Genomic DNA, 17,572 nt, shown 5'->3' on the forward strand with positions numbered 1-17,572 from the left:
CCTAGCACAATTCAGAGTATTTTCTGCTACCATAGAAGTTGCATTTCAGGAAGGTTACTTTAAAGTTTAATCCAGATCATCTGAGTCATATGTCTAATGTGTTCAATAACTTTAGTAATAGGATCTCAAATTAAAAGACTGAGATGCACCAAAAGATACATTGTCAGTCTGTATTATCTTAGATGTTACTTGGACTATCCTGACTAACCATTCAAATGTTTCCCTATGTCAAAGACTTGGGGATTGATAGATTATATATAAATATTTAATTACATATTGGCATATCATTGTATTTTATAATACAAGTAAATATCATATATAATATTTTATACTATATTACAAGATAGTATATTACAACATGTTATTGTATATTTAATCTTTTCATACCCACCAGTAGGAATAGTGACCATCACTGACAAAATATCTTCATACCAAATAAAGACCATCATAGAAATGACAACTGGACCAAATGCAAAGATCAATGGATCATGGGAAGGTCAGCACTTAAGTAGAAGTAATTACTAACTCTCAATATATATAGATGTATACATCTATACCACAGCTCCTGCATCTTTGATACAGAAGAATAGCAAAAATGAAATAGAAAACTTCTAAGAGCCAGAATACCAAGACATGTATTGTGAAACAATTTCTCGTAGACATGATGTCATAAAGAAGACCAGAACAATAGCTTCTTCATTGTCCATTTCCTCTTCATTCAGTTAACTTTTGCCACATCCAAAGACATCAAATGGTGGAGCTGTCACAGCTTGTTGTATTTATCTACTTACATTTATGCTCTCTTGGTTTGAGTTACCAAAAACATGTCTTGGCTGTTTTGGATTTTTACTTTTGCATTGATTGCTATTGTTCTTTTGTTCTCTGGGGGCTGTTTGTTTTGGTTTTGTCGCTGGTATATTTTATACATCACCTATTTTAAACCCTCATGTTCTGAACAACTGAAGCAAGCTTTAGTTTCAAGGATTCAAATCTCTCTCCTGGTCTCTTCATGCACCAAGACTGAATATTCATATGTATACAAGTAAAAAATATTGACACACATACAAAACCAACCGATAAAATAAATAAATCTTAAAAGAAAATAGTTAACAAATACTTGCTAAGATGTGGCAAACAGGAACTATTATTTACTACTAGTCAGAATGTAGGCCAGTAGAGTCATTGTGCAAATTCATTTGGAGGCTTCTCAAAAAGCTAAAAATAAAACTTTTTATGACCCACCAGTACCTCTCCTGAATATATATTCAAACACAATAGTATTTTATTCAAGTGTAAAAATCAACAAACTCATTATATTTTCAAGTAAAGGATGGATTTGGAAAGCATCATATTAAGTGAGTTATCCAGACTCATAACAGCACCCCTTGCCTGTTTGTTGTTTGTCTATTTCTCTCTCTTACTTTGGCAATCATATCAGAACTTCAAGATCAGAATTATATATATATATATCTGTATCATCTATATATGATATATATGATATATAGATGATATAAACATATGGATATAGATATACATGTAGATGTAGATATAAAAATGCAAATATAGACGTAGAAGTAGATGTAGATGTAGATAGAGATAGATAGAGATAGAGATAGAGATAGAGATATAGACATAGATATTTTCTGTATACCATTCACTATGTTTCCCATTGTCTCTGGGGGAAAGCATTTATATTATCAAGTGACACCATGTTAAGATAACATCATTCTCCAATGATAATTTCATGGTTACTCCAATACATAAAATTTAATGAGATTGACATTTAGTGATATATTCCTAGAAAAAAAAACTTCCTCTAGTCTGAGGGAAGAGGTTGGTGTTTTGGTGAACAGACTTGTCAGCATAGTTAAATAAAATAGAAAATGATTTTCAATAATATATAGAAATGAAGGATTTTTATATAGCAAAACAAAAAAGCAAAGTTTTGTTCAATGGAATTATGAGCTTATTATTTTAAATTTTCTAGTCCTAATATAAAAACATATAACTGGTCGAGAAATGCCTAAATGCTCAAATCTGTTCATTATAATTTGGCTTGTGTAGGAATGTCAATGTCTAGAAACTTCTAAGAAATGTAGATTCTTAAGCCTAATGAATCTGAACACAATTTGATTTTTAATACAGATTGTGATTATGTGCAAATCTTTGCCTATAATCTAAAAGTTTTTGAGATAGAAATATCTCATCAGTTTTTCTTCTATTATTATGGTTACATATATGTGTACGCTCATAAATATGTAATATATATGTTATATATATATAAATATATATATATATATATATATATATATATATATATATATATATATATATATATATAATTCTGAGTGTTTTATTCCCCTGTGTATGTGGTTTCAGTGCTGACTATTGTGTTGAATAACTAATTAAGAGTGTCATTCCTAAGACAGGCTCATTCAGCCTCTCTCAGAATTCATTAGTTGTCTATAGTTATTTGACTAGATATAGGACTCTATAAGATTTACCCCATTCTGCATTAACGTTTCTATTGATTTTGCCATTGTTCTGACTTTGTTCATGCTATTGTTACTAGGAAAGTTTGTTTCATACCTGAGCTATTAGTATTCTGGTTCTTAGCATCATTCTGCACCTTCTTTTTTGTTATTTGAGCCATGGATACATGTGGTTTTTTATCCTGACACAGGTTTTCTATCCCATGTTTGACCATTTAGATCCTGTATAAAAGACACACACAACCTCCATATTTACAATAACACTTAAACAGTACAAGAGCTTGGCACTCCACCACATTTTTTTTAATTTTTCTGATTTTGAGACTGGGACATGGATATAGAAGTAGTTGTAGTGATGGGACATATGATGGACTGAAGGGAAAAAAGGAGGGGAACATGATATAACTATATTTTAGTGAAAATTCATTAAAATTAAAAATAGAATTTTAAGAATATTTCAAATAAAAAAGGAAAAATGCATAAATTTGGAAGGTAAATGTTGTAAGGACACCAGGAAATAGGGGTGCATTTAATTGTATATGAATGTATGAAATTTTCAAACTGAAAATAAATTTTGTGGAATTAAAAATAGGCAATGTATTTAAGATAGTGGGGGCTGCTAGGGAGAGATTGAGTGAGGAACAAGGAGGAATAAATAAACTGATTGCATTATAACGTTAAAAAATAAAATAATCATTATTAAAAAGGGGAAAATTAGTCTAATGGGAAATGGCAAATGCAACCAATTCAATTCTCATGAGTCTGCTGCCTGAAAAGCAGAAACCATTGGAGAGTATGGTATTATGTTTTGGTAGCTGAGACATATTAACTCAGGAAATAACTTATGAACATAAGAGGAATCACTCAAATGAGCATGAGACCTAGATATATTGGCTACTTTAGGGATGCTGACATAAGATAAAAAGTTGAACTGAGGCTAATGTTCTGGGTGTTATTACTGAAAATTCTAGGATGCTGATACCTATGGTTCCTAATATCAGCATTTGTGATTTTGCAAGTGGCAAGTAAAATTTGGTGCTAAGGCTTTCAGAAAAAAAAAGGTGAGTGTTCATTCAAAACTGTGATTAAAGAGCACAAGTCTAGAAGAATCACTTGCCTAGTCAGGGCAATATTGCTTAATAGCTGCCGTTCTTCAATTTGTCAAAAAAATTTTTTTAAGTTCATAGAATCTCCAACCACTTTCTCAGTTCCTTGAAGGTTCTGATGCTTTCTATGAATAGAGAAATGTTTTCTTGATGCCTTTAATTTAACAACAAAATATTTTTTAGAAAACAAAGAATGACACTGCTTATACTTTTTTAATTGTGTTAAAAAAATACACAGTTTTGGCCTTTGTAATTTCTGGTTTTATAATGTCTTACATTTGTCAGTTACAAGGACAACATTGTATCATAAAGAAGAGGTATTATTCATCTCAGGTTTAATGAACAGATGAAAATCACATAAGTTTACTGCATAAAAATGTGTTCTCAGCCACAATGACCATAATTCTGATCATAAAAAACAATTAAAAGGCACAAGAGAGAGCTTCCATGACAATGTTTTTAAGAGTTTCTCACGTGTAATAACATCTAAATTGCAGCCTCACTTAATGGCTCTGTTCAAACTCTAGGAGAAAAGGTAATAGACAGACTCTCTAATATTTTTAACTTCTTCTTATGATTATTGAAGACCAGATTTTGCTTAAAATGAAAAAATAGTTTTCAAGGTTATATAAATGGTTAATAAATATAAAAATACTGTTTCAAATAAAATATTATATATATATATATAATATATAATATATATAATATTATATATATATATATATATCAAATTTAATGAGATTGGGAAGTCATTTAAAATTGTTTGTTACTCATTTCTCATTCTAGTTTTGTTCATCACACAGTATTAGTATGAATGTCTGCTTGTCTTCTGTAATTAGCTTTTATTTATGTATGTATTTTTAAAATTTTACATTTATGTGTCTTTTGCCTGCATGTATGTACCTGCCTGGTCAGAGCATAGAACAGGGCTTGAGATTCCCCTACAACATGGTCGTTGGAAAGTTTCTCATATGATTAAGACACTAATCACCAAGCTGGCAACACTAGTTCAAGCCACAAGATTACTGTAATATTAAGAAAGAAGCATCTTGTCCAATTGTTCTGTGACCTCAGTGAGAGCACTATTTTAAGAACACACACAAGGATAATTAAGATTTAAAAAATGCATATAAACTATGAGTTGTCTGTCAAATGCATAGTTTATTCATGACTCAAGGTGATTTTGAATAAATCTGCCATGTATATTTTAGTACAGATATCTCTATAGAAAATTCCTGATATTGTTTTCTTGGGTAAAACTTGTGGTATAGGTTATTCATTTGTCGTGTGGATATATCTTTAAATTTAGAGTAAATTATAAACTATTTTTCCAAAGTAGGGACACAGTTTCACACTGCACAGAAGATGTGTGGGAGGTCTGACTACTCTGCCCCAACAACTGGCACTCTTGCCTCTTCTTAATCCCATTGTAATAAGAGGTGTGTGAAGGCTGCATTGTTTTAATTTCAGTTTTGATTAGAGATAATGAGTATTTGATCTTCTCTATGGATTAGTCACAAACCAACTACATGGATATAGTAGTTTGATAAGCTGCCTTTTCAGTTGGTATAATTTTTATTAAAAAATATATCTTATTGTATTTTAGAATATGGGTTTTGATTCCACCTTCAGTTGGTAATTTCATTTTCCTTTGCAAAATAATGTTTATTTTAACAAATAGTTTTAGTTTTGTTTTTCTCTAGTTTTATTGGTAAATGTTCTTGTGAATTTTCTTTATAAAAAATCAACCTGCTGGGCAGTGGTGGCACACACCTTTAATCCCTGCACTTGGGAGGCAGAGGCAGGCAGATTTCTGAGTTGGAGGCCAGCCTGGTCCACAGAGTGAGTTCCAGGACAGCCAGAATGACACAGAGAAACCCTGTCTCGAAAAGAAATCCAAAAAAAAAAAAAAAAAAAGAAATGAATCAACCTTTTTTAGACATCAAGTAATTTGTTTAGTTTATTTCTTTCAGCTATTTAAGCGCACTTTTGTCCTCTGCCTTCACTGTAGTTGCTACAAGGTTTCTTCAGAATTATTTTGTTGTGTTAATAACAAAATTTAGATTTAAAATTTTAAAATACTTGATTGTTTTAATAATTCACTTCAAACACACTTAGGAATTTGCATTGGCAGATATAGTAATTTCAATACTTAGTGTTTAATGAAAAACATAATATTCAAGAATCTTTATTTTTCAGTTTAAGTTTCTTCTTTGTATAACATGATAATTCACAAATTGTTGAATGTATATTGATTACTTGTTTAAAACTTGGTAGAATATTAATAGCAGACATACTTATGAATTACTTTTCTTCTTGATTTAATCAAAGATAGATGTTTTATGTATGAAGTGTTCAACAATTATTTATTTTATGCAGCTATTAAGTCAAGATAAAACTAATAACAACAACCAAAAACCTGACTGTTAAATGAATGAGTGTGTGTAAAAATCAGGTGTCTCACCATTTAATCAGAACCGATTCTGATCTTTTCAAGATAGAGTCCAGAAGTACTGGATGGCGAATTATAGATTATTCTATTCAGCCTATTATCTGATTGTTGTTACATGTGTTGTTTAATTTTTATAATATTAGATATCAAACATCATGTCTGGGACTTTACACTACTATTGCATTCCGGAACTTACACAAATCAGGTTGTCTACTAGGCTTACAAAAGACTGGTTCAGACAGCAGTCAGTTCTGGTCAGAGGAGCTGCTTCTAATATATATATATTCTAATATATATATATATATATCAGTGCCAACTAATGTCTACTGAAAATATGCGAGAGGGTAACAGATATTGTTTTGAGTTGTGAACACATCGGTAAAGTTTCCACAGTCCAATGTATAGTTCTGAATCATGAACAACAAAAAATTAGATTTCCCTGGCAATAGAGTACAGCATATATCTTTGCAGTTAGGGGTAGGATATAATCTACATGCAGCCATTGACAACTCTAGATGTGTGACTATTGTTGATACATTTTCATTTAGAAGAAATATACCAAAATTGGAATTGTATTCTTAGTTTAATACACATGATGATCCTTTACTCCCTGATATAACCAGAGTTCACACAGAGGTAGCAACTTATATCACCTCCTGAAAATTCTTCAAAGTGTGTGTTTGGATATATTTACATATACACACACTGATATCATCTTGAGTTGTAAACTCATTGGTAAATTATCCGCACTCCAATGGATAGTTCTGAATCATGGTCATACACATGGCTTTGGTTTTATATATATATATATATATATGATGGAAGTAGTTATAGGAGTGGAAGTTAAAAAGAGTGAGAGTATGTTTTTGCATGTGTGAAAATGAAAAGGGCAATTTTAGTTAATAAACAGTATCTAATAAATTTATGTAAAACATGCCTTTGAAAAAATTATATAAAAATGAAATGTCTGTAAACAAAAGTTCTGATCATGGTTAGGAGATTTGAGGACTTTTAAGCAATGGCTTTAAGGAAGAGTTTACTTTCTTTTTTTTTTTCCTTTGGTTTTTTGAGACAGGATTTCGATGTGTAACTCCAGCTATCCTGGAACTCACTCTGTAGACCAGGCTGGCCTCAAACTCAGAAATCTTCCTGCCTCTGCCCAAGTGCTTGGATTAAAGGCATGCACCACCACTGTCCAGATGAAGAGTTTACCTTCAAATTGTCAGTCACTTTTATTCATTGACAGTGACTCTCCCATATTTAGATTTCCATGACTCAACATAGCTTTTTCTTATTTTAATTTAAAAGTTTCTGATATTTTTGCAAGAGTACTGTTTATATATTTCCACCTACCTCACTTCCTTCCATGTCCTCTCCTGCCTTAACTTCCTAACTAATTCATGTATGTGTATGTTTGTGTTTGTATACAATATAAACATATACTCATGTATGTATACATGTATATATACATATATATACATGTCCTGATGAGACCATTTAGTGTTGCTTATATGCATTTGTGGTAGAACAGTGGGATTGGAGAACATATCTTAGAGCTTAACCCTATAGAAGTCTGATTCTCCTTATCTCATTAGCTATTAATTGCCTATAACTTTTTTTTGCCTATAATTTATGATTCAGTGGTAAAGCTTTATGAAATTTCCCCCATCCTGTTGGCATGGCTACTTGGTTGACATACTGGTCTTGTTTAGGCAAATACAAGTTGATATTCTATGGGTGTAGCTTTCCTGCCATTATAAAAGATTCTCTCTCACAGAAGACTTCCTGGTTCTCTGCTTCTTATAATCTTTGCAAAAATATTTGGTTATCACCTCATTAATACACATTGGTCACATTATATAGGTTTTTAAAGGTGCCTTTAGGAATAAGTGATTAATTAGATGTGAGGATGAGAATATTTACTTAGTTGTCAATCTTTTGATAGTGATTGCTTGAGGACTTAAAGTCCTAATTGACAAGTATAATTATGTGAGATAAACATGCTTACCTAACTTTACATTGATTTTAAATTGTTCTAGATCATAGGGTTTGTAGCTGAGTGAAACTGTTGATTACTTTTCTCCTGTGATAGACTCCATATCACTTTAGGGTATTATGAGATTTAGTTCTCATAGAGTACATGCAGGATTTAAATCAAGGCATTGCTGAAATGATCAAAGTGCTCATGGGCAGTATTATGTATACCATGCATTACTAATTATTTTTTTAAAAAATAATGTCAACTATATATTAAATTACAAAAAGTTATATGCATGCAGAACTCTTTAATTAAAATAATAACAGTCATTGTAACATATATATTTTTCTCTCTTCTTTGAACAGAGATTTGAACAGAGCATATGGCAACAGGAAACTATTGCATGTTTCCTGAGTTCATTCTTACTGGGCTCTCAAAGAAGCCAGAACTCCAGACGCCTCTTTTTCTCCTCTTCCTAGGAATTTATGTGGTCACTGTAGTGGGGAATTTGGGCATGATTACACTGATTAGGTTCAGTTCTCACCTGCAGACACCCATGTACTATTTCCTCAGTAGTTTGTCCTTTATTGGTCTCTGCCATTCCACAGTAATTACCCCCAAAATGTTGGTGAACTTTGTGACAGAGAAGAACATCATTTCCTACACTGGATGCATGATTCAGCTCTATTTTTTTCTAATTTTTGCTATTGCAGAGTGTCATATGTTAGCTGCAATGGCATATGATCGCTATGTTGCCATCTGTAACCCCTTGCTTTACAATGTAACCATGTCCTATCAGATTTACATTTCCCTGATCTCTGGAGTCTATATTATTGGTGTGGTTTGTGCATCAACTCATACGGGATTCATGATCAGAGTACAGTTTTGTAACATAGATGTAATCAACCACTATTTCTGTGATCTTCTTCCACTGCTGGAGCTTGCTCATTCTAGTACTTATGTTAATGAATTGTTAATTCTGTGCTTTGGTACATTTAACATTATTGTTCCAACCTTAACTATTCTTACTTCTTATATCCTCATCATTGCCACCATCCTACACATTCGTTCTACTGAAGGCAGGTCCAAAGCCTTCAGTACCTGTAGCTCCCACATCTTGGCTGTTGCTGTCTTCTTTGGGTCTGCTGCATTCATGTACTTACAGCCATCATCAGTGAGTTCTATGGACCAAGGGAAAGTGTCCTCTGTGTTTTATACAATCGTTGTGCCCATGTTGAACCCCTTGATCTATAGTTTGAGGAATAAGGATGTCAGTATTGCCTTGAAGAAAATATTAGAAAGAAAATCATTCATGTAAACTAAAGTAAAAGAATAGAGTCATCAACTGATACAATATTTGAAATTCTATTATTACCTTTAATTCATTTGGTAATATTTTAACCATTTATTCAGATACATTCATTTTATCTCGTATCTATAATCATCCATTCCCATTTCCTCTAAAAAATTGTCACATATTCATCATAGAGTCAAGTGAAGAAACGCTGAGGATGTAATCAACATATTGACCTTATTCTATCAGTCACATCCAATTTATATCACTTTGACTGTATAGTTGTTTTAAAAAATACCTTCTTTATAATTTAGGATGTTAAGGATGTATTTATAAAAGTTGTGATAATCCTGTTTATCTATGTGAAAATACTTGAGACTTAGATCTATGAACCTTATGATTGTAGTTTGGAAACTACCTGAAAAAGCTCATGTTCTGGCCTGTTCTTCAGTGAATCTTAATTAAGTTCCTTCTTAAGTATATTACTTTAGACTCCTGATAGTTATTTTAAATGTATGTTAGAGAAAATTGTATGTGTTAAGCTTGTGCCTGATCTAGTATCCTTGTGTTTTATCCATTGGTGATTTAGTTTATACTTTCACATTTTATCCAAATTTATTGCAATTAACAGATTCAAGGAGAATTTTCCATTTTATGGAAAATTCTCCTTGAATCTGCACAGGTACTAGAATTATTCTTAAAATGTATTAAATCTATAATAGTTTTCTTATTTTCCTAAGAAATTTTTAAGGAAAGTCTAATCTACGTTCTATCTATATCTAACAATGCTTTGTTATTGATCCAAGGAATTATATCTATTTTTAAGTTTAATTTTATTGAGTATATTTTTTTTGTAAATCAGATTTCTTTTAAGATTTATTTGTATGCATGCTTAAGGAATATGTTGAATATTAATGGCATTCTGATCTATTTTACATAAGCATTTGAATGTTTTCAAGTTGAGTAGACTTTCTCTGGAAAACCAGTTCAAGTGAGATAATGTGTGTGTAACTGTTTTCTGAGTTTATTAAATCTTGTTCATAAAGAAATCCTTGAAGTAATGCTTAATTTTTCTTGATGTTCAAGCTTGTGTAAAGTTAAAGATAATTAAGTTTGATAATATATGGCTCAACAATAAAAATATATGCAATAGTGTTAGTTAGAACAAAAACAAGTCTTATGTTCTACTGAAAATTAGCCATATCAAGAGCAGGACATAATTCCACATATGATAACATCAATATAATTGCAGTATATAATCAGTTTATATATATGATATATAACATACATAAACTTTATATTTATTTATATAATTATCACATGCTCAATAAACTAACCAGGAAAGATGTTTCATTTTGTTTGTTTATTCATTTGTTTATTTATTTATTATTTTTGGTAGGACTGGCTTAAATCTTCCATTTTTCTCCAATTAGATTATTCTCCAATTAGAATATTATTATTTCACAGACTTTTTGACCCTCCATATTGAAGTTTGTTCAGAACTTTGGAGGAATAGTAAGGTGATAACAAAATTAGCCACAGCTCTATATAACTGTCCTCTGAGGACCCTAAAAGTATGACATTTTCGGCTTCCGGGCGGCCAGCGGGGAGAAGTCTGTGTGCTCAAGTGAATCCAGCGGGCCCCAGCAGGAGCCTTCAGGCACCTGCTTTGAGATCTGAACAGCCTGGTCCACAGCACTGGTCTCCAGGAAGTGTGGGAGACCTGGTGTGCACCCAGAGGCAGTCTGGGAGCTCACTGCACAGGTCATTCCTGTGGTACAGAGCTTAGGCTACAGTCCTGAGGCCTCTGGCAGTAGCCCTCAGACCTCTCCGCTTCCGGATCCAGATCAGCAAAGTGGCAGGTTATAAAATCAACTCAAGCAAGTCAGTAGCCTTCCTATACTCAAAGGATAAGCAGGCTGAGAAAGAAATTAGGGTTCTTTCCAGCATCTGGCAATTATAAATAGGGCTGCTATGAACATAGTAGAGCATGCATCCTTATTACATGGTGGGGAATCCTCTGGGTATATGTCCAGGAGTGGTATAGCAGGATCTTCTGGAAGTGAGGTGCCCAGTTTTCGGAGGAACCACCAGACTGATTTCCATAGTGGTTGTACCAATTTGCAATCCCACCAGCAGTGGAGGAGTGTTCCTCTTTCTCCACATCCTCGCCAACACCTGCTGTCTCCTGAATTTTTAATCTTAGCCATTCTGACTGGCGTAAGGTGAAATCTCAGGGTTGTTTTGATTTGCATTTCCCTAATAACTAATGAAATTGAGTTCTTTAATGATGCTTCTCCATATCCCTCAACAGAAGAGTGGATGCAAAAAATGTGGTATATCTACACAATGGAGTACTATTCAGCCATTAGAAACAATGAATTCATGAAATTTTTAGGCAAATAGATGGAGCTGGAGAACATCATACTAAGTGAGGTAACCCAGACTCAAAAGGTGAATCATGGTATGCACTCACTAAGAAGTGGATATTAACCTAAAAAATTGGAATACCCATAACATAATCCACATATCAAATGAGGTACAAGAAGAAAGGAGGAGTGGCCCCCTTGCTCTGGAAAGACTCAGTGAAGCAGTATTTGGCAAAACCAGAACGGGGAAGTGGGAAGGGGTAGGTGGGAGGACAGGGGGAGAGAAGGGGGCTTATGGGACTTTTGGGGAGTGGGGGGCTAGAAAAGGGAAAATCATTTGAAATGTAAATAAAAAATATAATGAATAAAATAAGTAGTTTAAATATCAAAAAAAGAAAGTTAGGCAGTGTATCATATATGCTTAAAATAAATAATAGCCTATTTTTACAGAAAATGATAAAACATGTCTGAAAAATAGATGGGAAGTGACAAAGATCTATAGCATGAGACACTTTCAAATGGATTGCTTTTTTGGCATTGGCTTGTAGAATGTTTTAAGAAGGAACATAGTTTGTATCACTATTCTTATTTAATCTCACTCTTCACTGTAATCTCCCATGAGAAGCAAAATTACCCAGAGTGCCCTTCACTTGCATGCAACTGTATTGCTTGTAATTAATAAGTATCAAAATAAAGCATGCTCATGATAAATGAAAAAAAAAAGAAATTAGGGAAATGGCACCCTTCACAATATCCACAAACAGTATAAACTACCTTGGGGTGACTCTTACCAACATGTATATAACAAGAACTTCAAGACTCTGAAGAAGGAAATGGAAGAAGACCTCAAAAAATGGAAAAACGTCCTATGCTCATGGATTGGCAGGATTAATATAGTTAAAAAAAAAGCCATTTTGCCAAAAGCAATATACAGATTCATCGCAATACCCATCAAAATCCCAACTCAATTCTTCATATAGTTAGAAAGAGCAATTCTCAAATTCATCTGGAATAACAAAAAACCCAGAATAGCTAAAACTATTCTCAACAACAAAAGAAATCCGGGGAAATCAGTATCCTTGACCTCAAGCAATACTATAGTGTTAAAAACTGCATGGTATTGGTACAGTGACAGGCTGGCAGATCAATGGAACAGGATTGAAGATCCAGAAATAAACCCACACACCTAGGGCCACTTGATCCTTGTCAAAGGGGCTGAAAACATACAATGGTAAAAAAATAGCCTTTTCAACAAATGGTGCTGGATCAACTGGAAGTCAGCATGCAGAAGAATGCGAATTGATCCATCTTTATCTCCTTGTACTAAGCTCAAATCCAAATGGGTCAAAGACATGCACATAAAGCCAGACACTCTGAAGCTAATAGAAAAGAAACTGGGGAAGACCTTTGAGGACATCTTTACAGGGGGAAAGTTTCTGAACAGATCACCAATAGCGTATGCTCTAAGATCAAGAATTGACAAATGGGACCTCATAAATTTCAAAGTTTCTGTAAGGCAAAAGACACCATCAAAAGGACAAATCGGCAACCAACAAATTGGGAAAAGATCTTCACCAACCCTACATCAGATTGAGGGCTAATATCTAATATATACAAAGAACTCAAGAAGTTAGACCCCAGAAAACCAAATAATCCTATTAAAAAATGGGATAAAGAGTTAAACAAAGAATTTTCACCTGAAGAACTTTGGGTGGCGGAGAAGCATCTTAAAAATGCTCAACTTCATTAGTCATTAGGGAAATGCAAATCAAAAGAACCCTGAGATTTCACTGTGCACCAGTCAGAATGGCTAAGATTTATAGGGCAAAACCAGAACGGGGAAGTGGGAAGAGGTGGGTGGGAGGACAGGGGGAGAAAAGGGGACTTATGGGACTTTCGGGGAGTGGGGGGCTAGAAAAGGGGAAGTCATTTGAAATGTAAATAAAAAATATATCGAATAAAAAAAAGAAAAGAAAAAAAAATTCAGGAGACAGCAGGTGTTGGCAAAGATGTGGAGAAAGAGGAACACTCCTCCACCGCTGGAGGGCTGAAAACCCCGTATGTTCTTGTTGTGATACTATCATGCAAATGGCATCCTGTAAAAAATACTCTACAAAGCCAATACAAACTCTCCCTTAAGTAAAACTGAAAAAAAAATAACTTAGTGTTTTTAAGTTTACCAGAAATCTCAAATATCCAGAAACCCAAAACAATTTTGAACAATAAGGGGTGTGGGATAGTGAAGGCATCAGTTTTCCAGTTGATTATAGTGTTTGATAAAGTTTATTATAGTGTTTGATAAAAGTTATAGGAACCCTAACTAAGAGTTACCATCCAATCTTGATGGTAAAACCTTATTAGGGAAGATAACATATACTTAAGTGATAGGGTATAGAAAACTCATGTTAGAACCAACTTCAAAGTGCCAACTTTATTGGCTAGCTATCATCATAGAAAAGTGTACTTTTCATTCTATTAGAGGAGAAAAATCAGTAGTCATGCTTAGTTGTGATCCTTGATTTCACTAGAAAGCTTTGTTCAATGCTCTACTAGTGACAAAAATATTATGGGAGTAACCATAAATTTTGTTCTATCCCCTTATCTCCAAGATAATCGTCATTCCCATTACCATTAACTGAGTCACAAACCCAAGGCTGGGTAGATCATAATCCATAGATTTGAACCTAGTATTAATCACACAATTAATATAGTGCTAGAGATAGAAAGATGGATTAGTCTTGTATTAAATCCTTTATTTTCACATACATAATGATAGTTACATTCATTGCTATTGCAATTAATTTTGAACCTGTATTATCTGTTAAATCTATTCAGAATATGAAATATTAGGATTGGAAAGATGCTACAGTAGGTAAGTTTGCTTATTGTCGGGCTCTGAGTAAACTGAGAAAAAGCCAAATTGATTTCCTATGTGGTTGGAGAGGTTAGCACTCCCACCAGGATGGGAGGAGTGTTCTACATCTTCACCAGCAGATGCTATATCTTGAGGTTTTCATCTTAGACATTCTGTTAGGTGCAAGATGGAATATCAATGTTATTTTGATTTGCATTTCCCTGGTGACTAATTACTTTGAACATTTTTTTAAGTGCTTCTCAGCCATTTGATAATCTTCTGAGAATTCTCTGTTTTGTTTTGTACCCCATTTTTTAATTGGGATATTTTGGTTGTTGGTGTGTAATGACTTTAGCTCATTTACATTTTGGATATCAGCCATCTGTCAGATGAAGGATTGGTGAAGATAATTTCCCAGGCTGGGGGTGATGATTTGTCCTATTGACAGTGTCCCTGTCTTATAAAAGCTTTGCAGTTTCATGAGGTCTAAAATTGTTGATTTTAGAGGCTAACCCATTAGTGATGATTTGTCCTATTGACAGTGCCCCTGTCTTATAAAAGCTTTGCAGTTTCATGAGGTCTAAAATTGTTGATTTTAGAGGCTAACCCATTAGTGGTTTTTTTTATTATTTATTTATTTGTTTATTTATTTATTTTATTTTTTGGTTTTTTTTTTTTTTTTTTTTTTTTGAGACAGGATTTCTCTGTGTAGCCCTGTCTGTCCAGGAACTCACTCTGTAGTACAGGCTGGCCTCAAAGTCAGAAATCTGCCTGCCTCTGACTCTCAAGTACTGGGATTAAAGGTGTGTGCTACCAATGCCCAGCTCCATTAGTGTTCTGTACAGGAAATTACCAATGCCTTCAAGGGTATTTACCACATCTCTTTTATGAAATTTAGTTTATCCACAGACTCAATTAAGTTAAACAAGAAGGAAGGCCTAAGGGAGGATCTTGAATTCCAATTCGTTGTGGAGAGAAAATAGTGAGAAGAAGCAGATGGAACTGAATATAGCTGTCCCCTGGGTGGCTCTGCTAGTTCATGACAAATATAGGGGGGGACACTCACAGCCAGCCCTTGAACTGAGCACAGGGTCCTCAATGGGGGAGCTAGAGAAAGGACCAAAGGAGCTGAAGGGGTTAGCAGCGCCATAGAAGGAACAAAGATATGAGCCACCTAGTACTCCCAGAGATACTAGGGACAGAAACATCAACTAGATAATATACATGGTATTACCCCTGGCTCCAGACACATAGGCATCAGATGATGGACTTTTTGGACATCAAATGGAAGAGAGGACCCTGGTCTTGAAAAGGCTTGATGCAGCAGTGTAGGATTATACCAGGAGAGAAAAACAGGAGAGGGTTGATTGGGGAACACAGGAAGGGGAGGTGGCTTATGGTACTTTCGGAGAGTGGGGGACCAGGAAAGGGGAAATCATTTGAAATGTAAATAAAGAATATATCAAATAAAAAAAACAGATGGACAGAGGGATCTGTAATGGAAGAGGATAGGAAGGTATAAGGGGATATGAGGGTTCATGATCAGGTGTGGGGAAGGACAGAAGAGATGGGTAAATGGCTACGGAAATTAGTGGAAATCTCCAACTAATGGGAGTGAGGAGGTGAATGCCATCTCTAGGTAGTGAGAAAGACATGGAATGAGGGAGACATATGAGAATCAATGGGGTTAACCTTTGCTGTGACTCACTATGTCATCTACTATAGCCAGACAGAAACTCCAGTAGAGTGATAGAGACACCAACCTATCCACAACATTTTGAACTCAAGATTTATCCTATCTTCAAAAAATGCAGGGACTGGTGACAGAGCAGAGAACGAGGGAACAGGAAACTAATAATGGGACCAATTTGAGATCCATGAGAAAGAACCAATTACTAAGATTATTAATGGTATTCTCTTATGCTTGCAGACAGGTGTATGTTGTCCTTTGAAAGGCTCCACCCAGATGCTTATTCAAACAAGTACAGACCCCAACAGACAATCAGTGGAAGGAGTTTGTGGACAAATACGGAAGAATAGGAGGAAGGATTTCAGGCTCAAAGGGTTTAGGACTTACACAGGAAGACCAACAGACTCAACTAACCTAGACTTTTGGGGCTCTCAGAGTCTGAACCACCAACAAAGAAATACATGTGCTGGCCTTAGATCTTACCACTCATATGTAGATAAGCAGCTTACCATCATGTGGTTCCTGAAAAACTGGAACTAGGATTATCCCAAAAGCTGTTGCCTGTATGTCCATATGTTCTACTGGCTGGGCTGCCTTGTCTGGTCACAGGGGGCCTAGACTCACAGAGACTGGAAGTTATAGGGTGGGAGGCATACCTAGGTGATTTCCCACCTGCTTAGATGAGAAGGAGGTAGCAAAGAGAAAGGAGAGGGGGGAAGGAGAGGACCAGTGAGTAGGATGTAAAGTAAATATGTAAAAGAATAAAATTAAGTTAAAAAGATTTAAAGAGCATAATACAAATAATAAGTATAACTGGGCCTTCTCTCATAGTTTTTCTTGTGAGAATTAGCCGCACTAAGCCTCCAGCAACTCCTTGTTTACAATTTAAGATTGCAACACTGGCACTGATTTCATTACACGTTTTTGTTCTTAAAATTTTGTGGTAATGAAGTTTTAATCTCAAGAATCTTCTCTTTTGCCACCTGAGATTTATCTGAGGACCTGAAATCCACTGGTGCATCAAATTCTCACGTGTTTGCTTTAAATGGATAATACAACCTTATTTCAATGCATACTGACGGTCCTTTAGAGATAATTGCTTCTTATTTAATACAGAGTAATTTGAGCAACAATATTTGTACAACACAATATTGAAACCTAAATTGCTATGGAGAAATTGTTTATCTAATATTGTTAAGGATGCTAGTAAATCTGGTTTAGGGATTATGAAATATAGACAGAATATACTTTTAAAGGAAGCATACCAATATTTACATTTGCACCCTATTTTTGAAAAAGTGAGATATTCATATTTTTCTGATAATTACATATTAAAA

At 34.2% G+C, this 17,572-nt stretch overlaps 1 protein-coding gene across 1 annotated transcript; it reads left to right on the top strand.

The window, feature by feature from the left end:
* The first annotated feature begins 8,410 nt into the window (after positions 1-8,410).
* Positions 8,411-9,346, top strand: LOC127689992 (olfactory receptor 8G1-like). Its single transcript, XM_052189561.1, has one exon. It carries the CDS (start codon positions 8,411-8,413, stop codon positions 9,344-9,346), a length of 936 nt encoding a protein of 311 aa, XP_052045521.1.
* Positions 9,347-17,572: the final 8,226 nt, after the last annotated feature.

This window comes from Apodemus sylvaticus, chromosome 7, assembly GCF_947179515.1.
Source record: "Apodemus sylvaticus chromosome 7, mApoSyl1.1, whole genome shotgun sequence".
Taxonomy (NCBI): Eukaryota; Metazoa; Chordata; class Mammalia; order Rodentia; family Muridae; genus Apodemus; species Apodemus sylvaticus.

Coding starts and splice junctions, on each gene's coding strand:
- LOC127689992 (XM_052189561.1), top strand. CDS start 8,411: ATGGCAACAGGAAACTATTGCATGTTTCCTGAGTTCATTCTTACTGGG.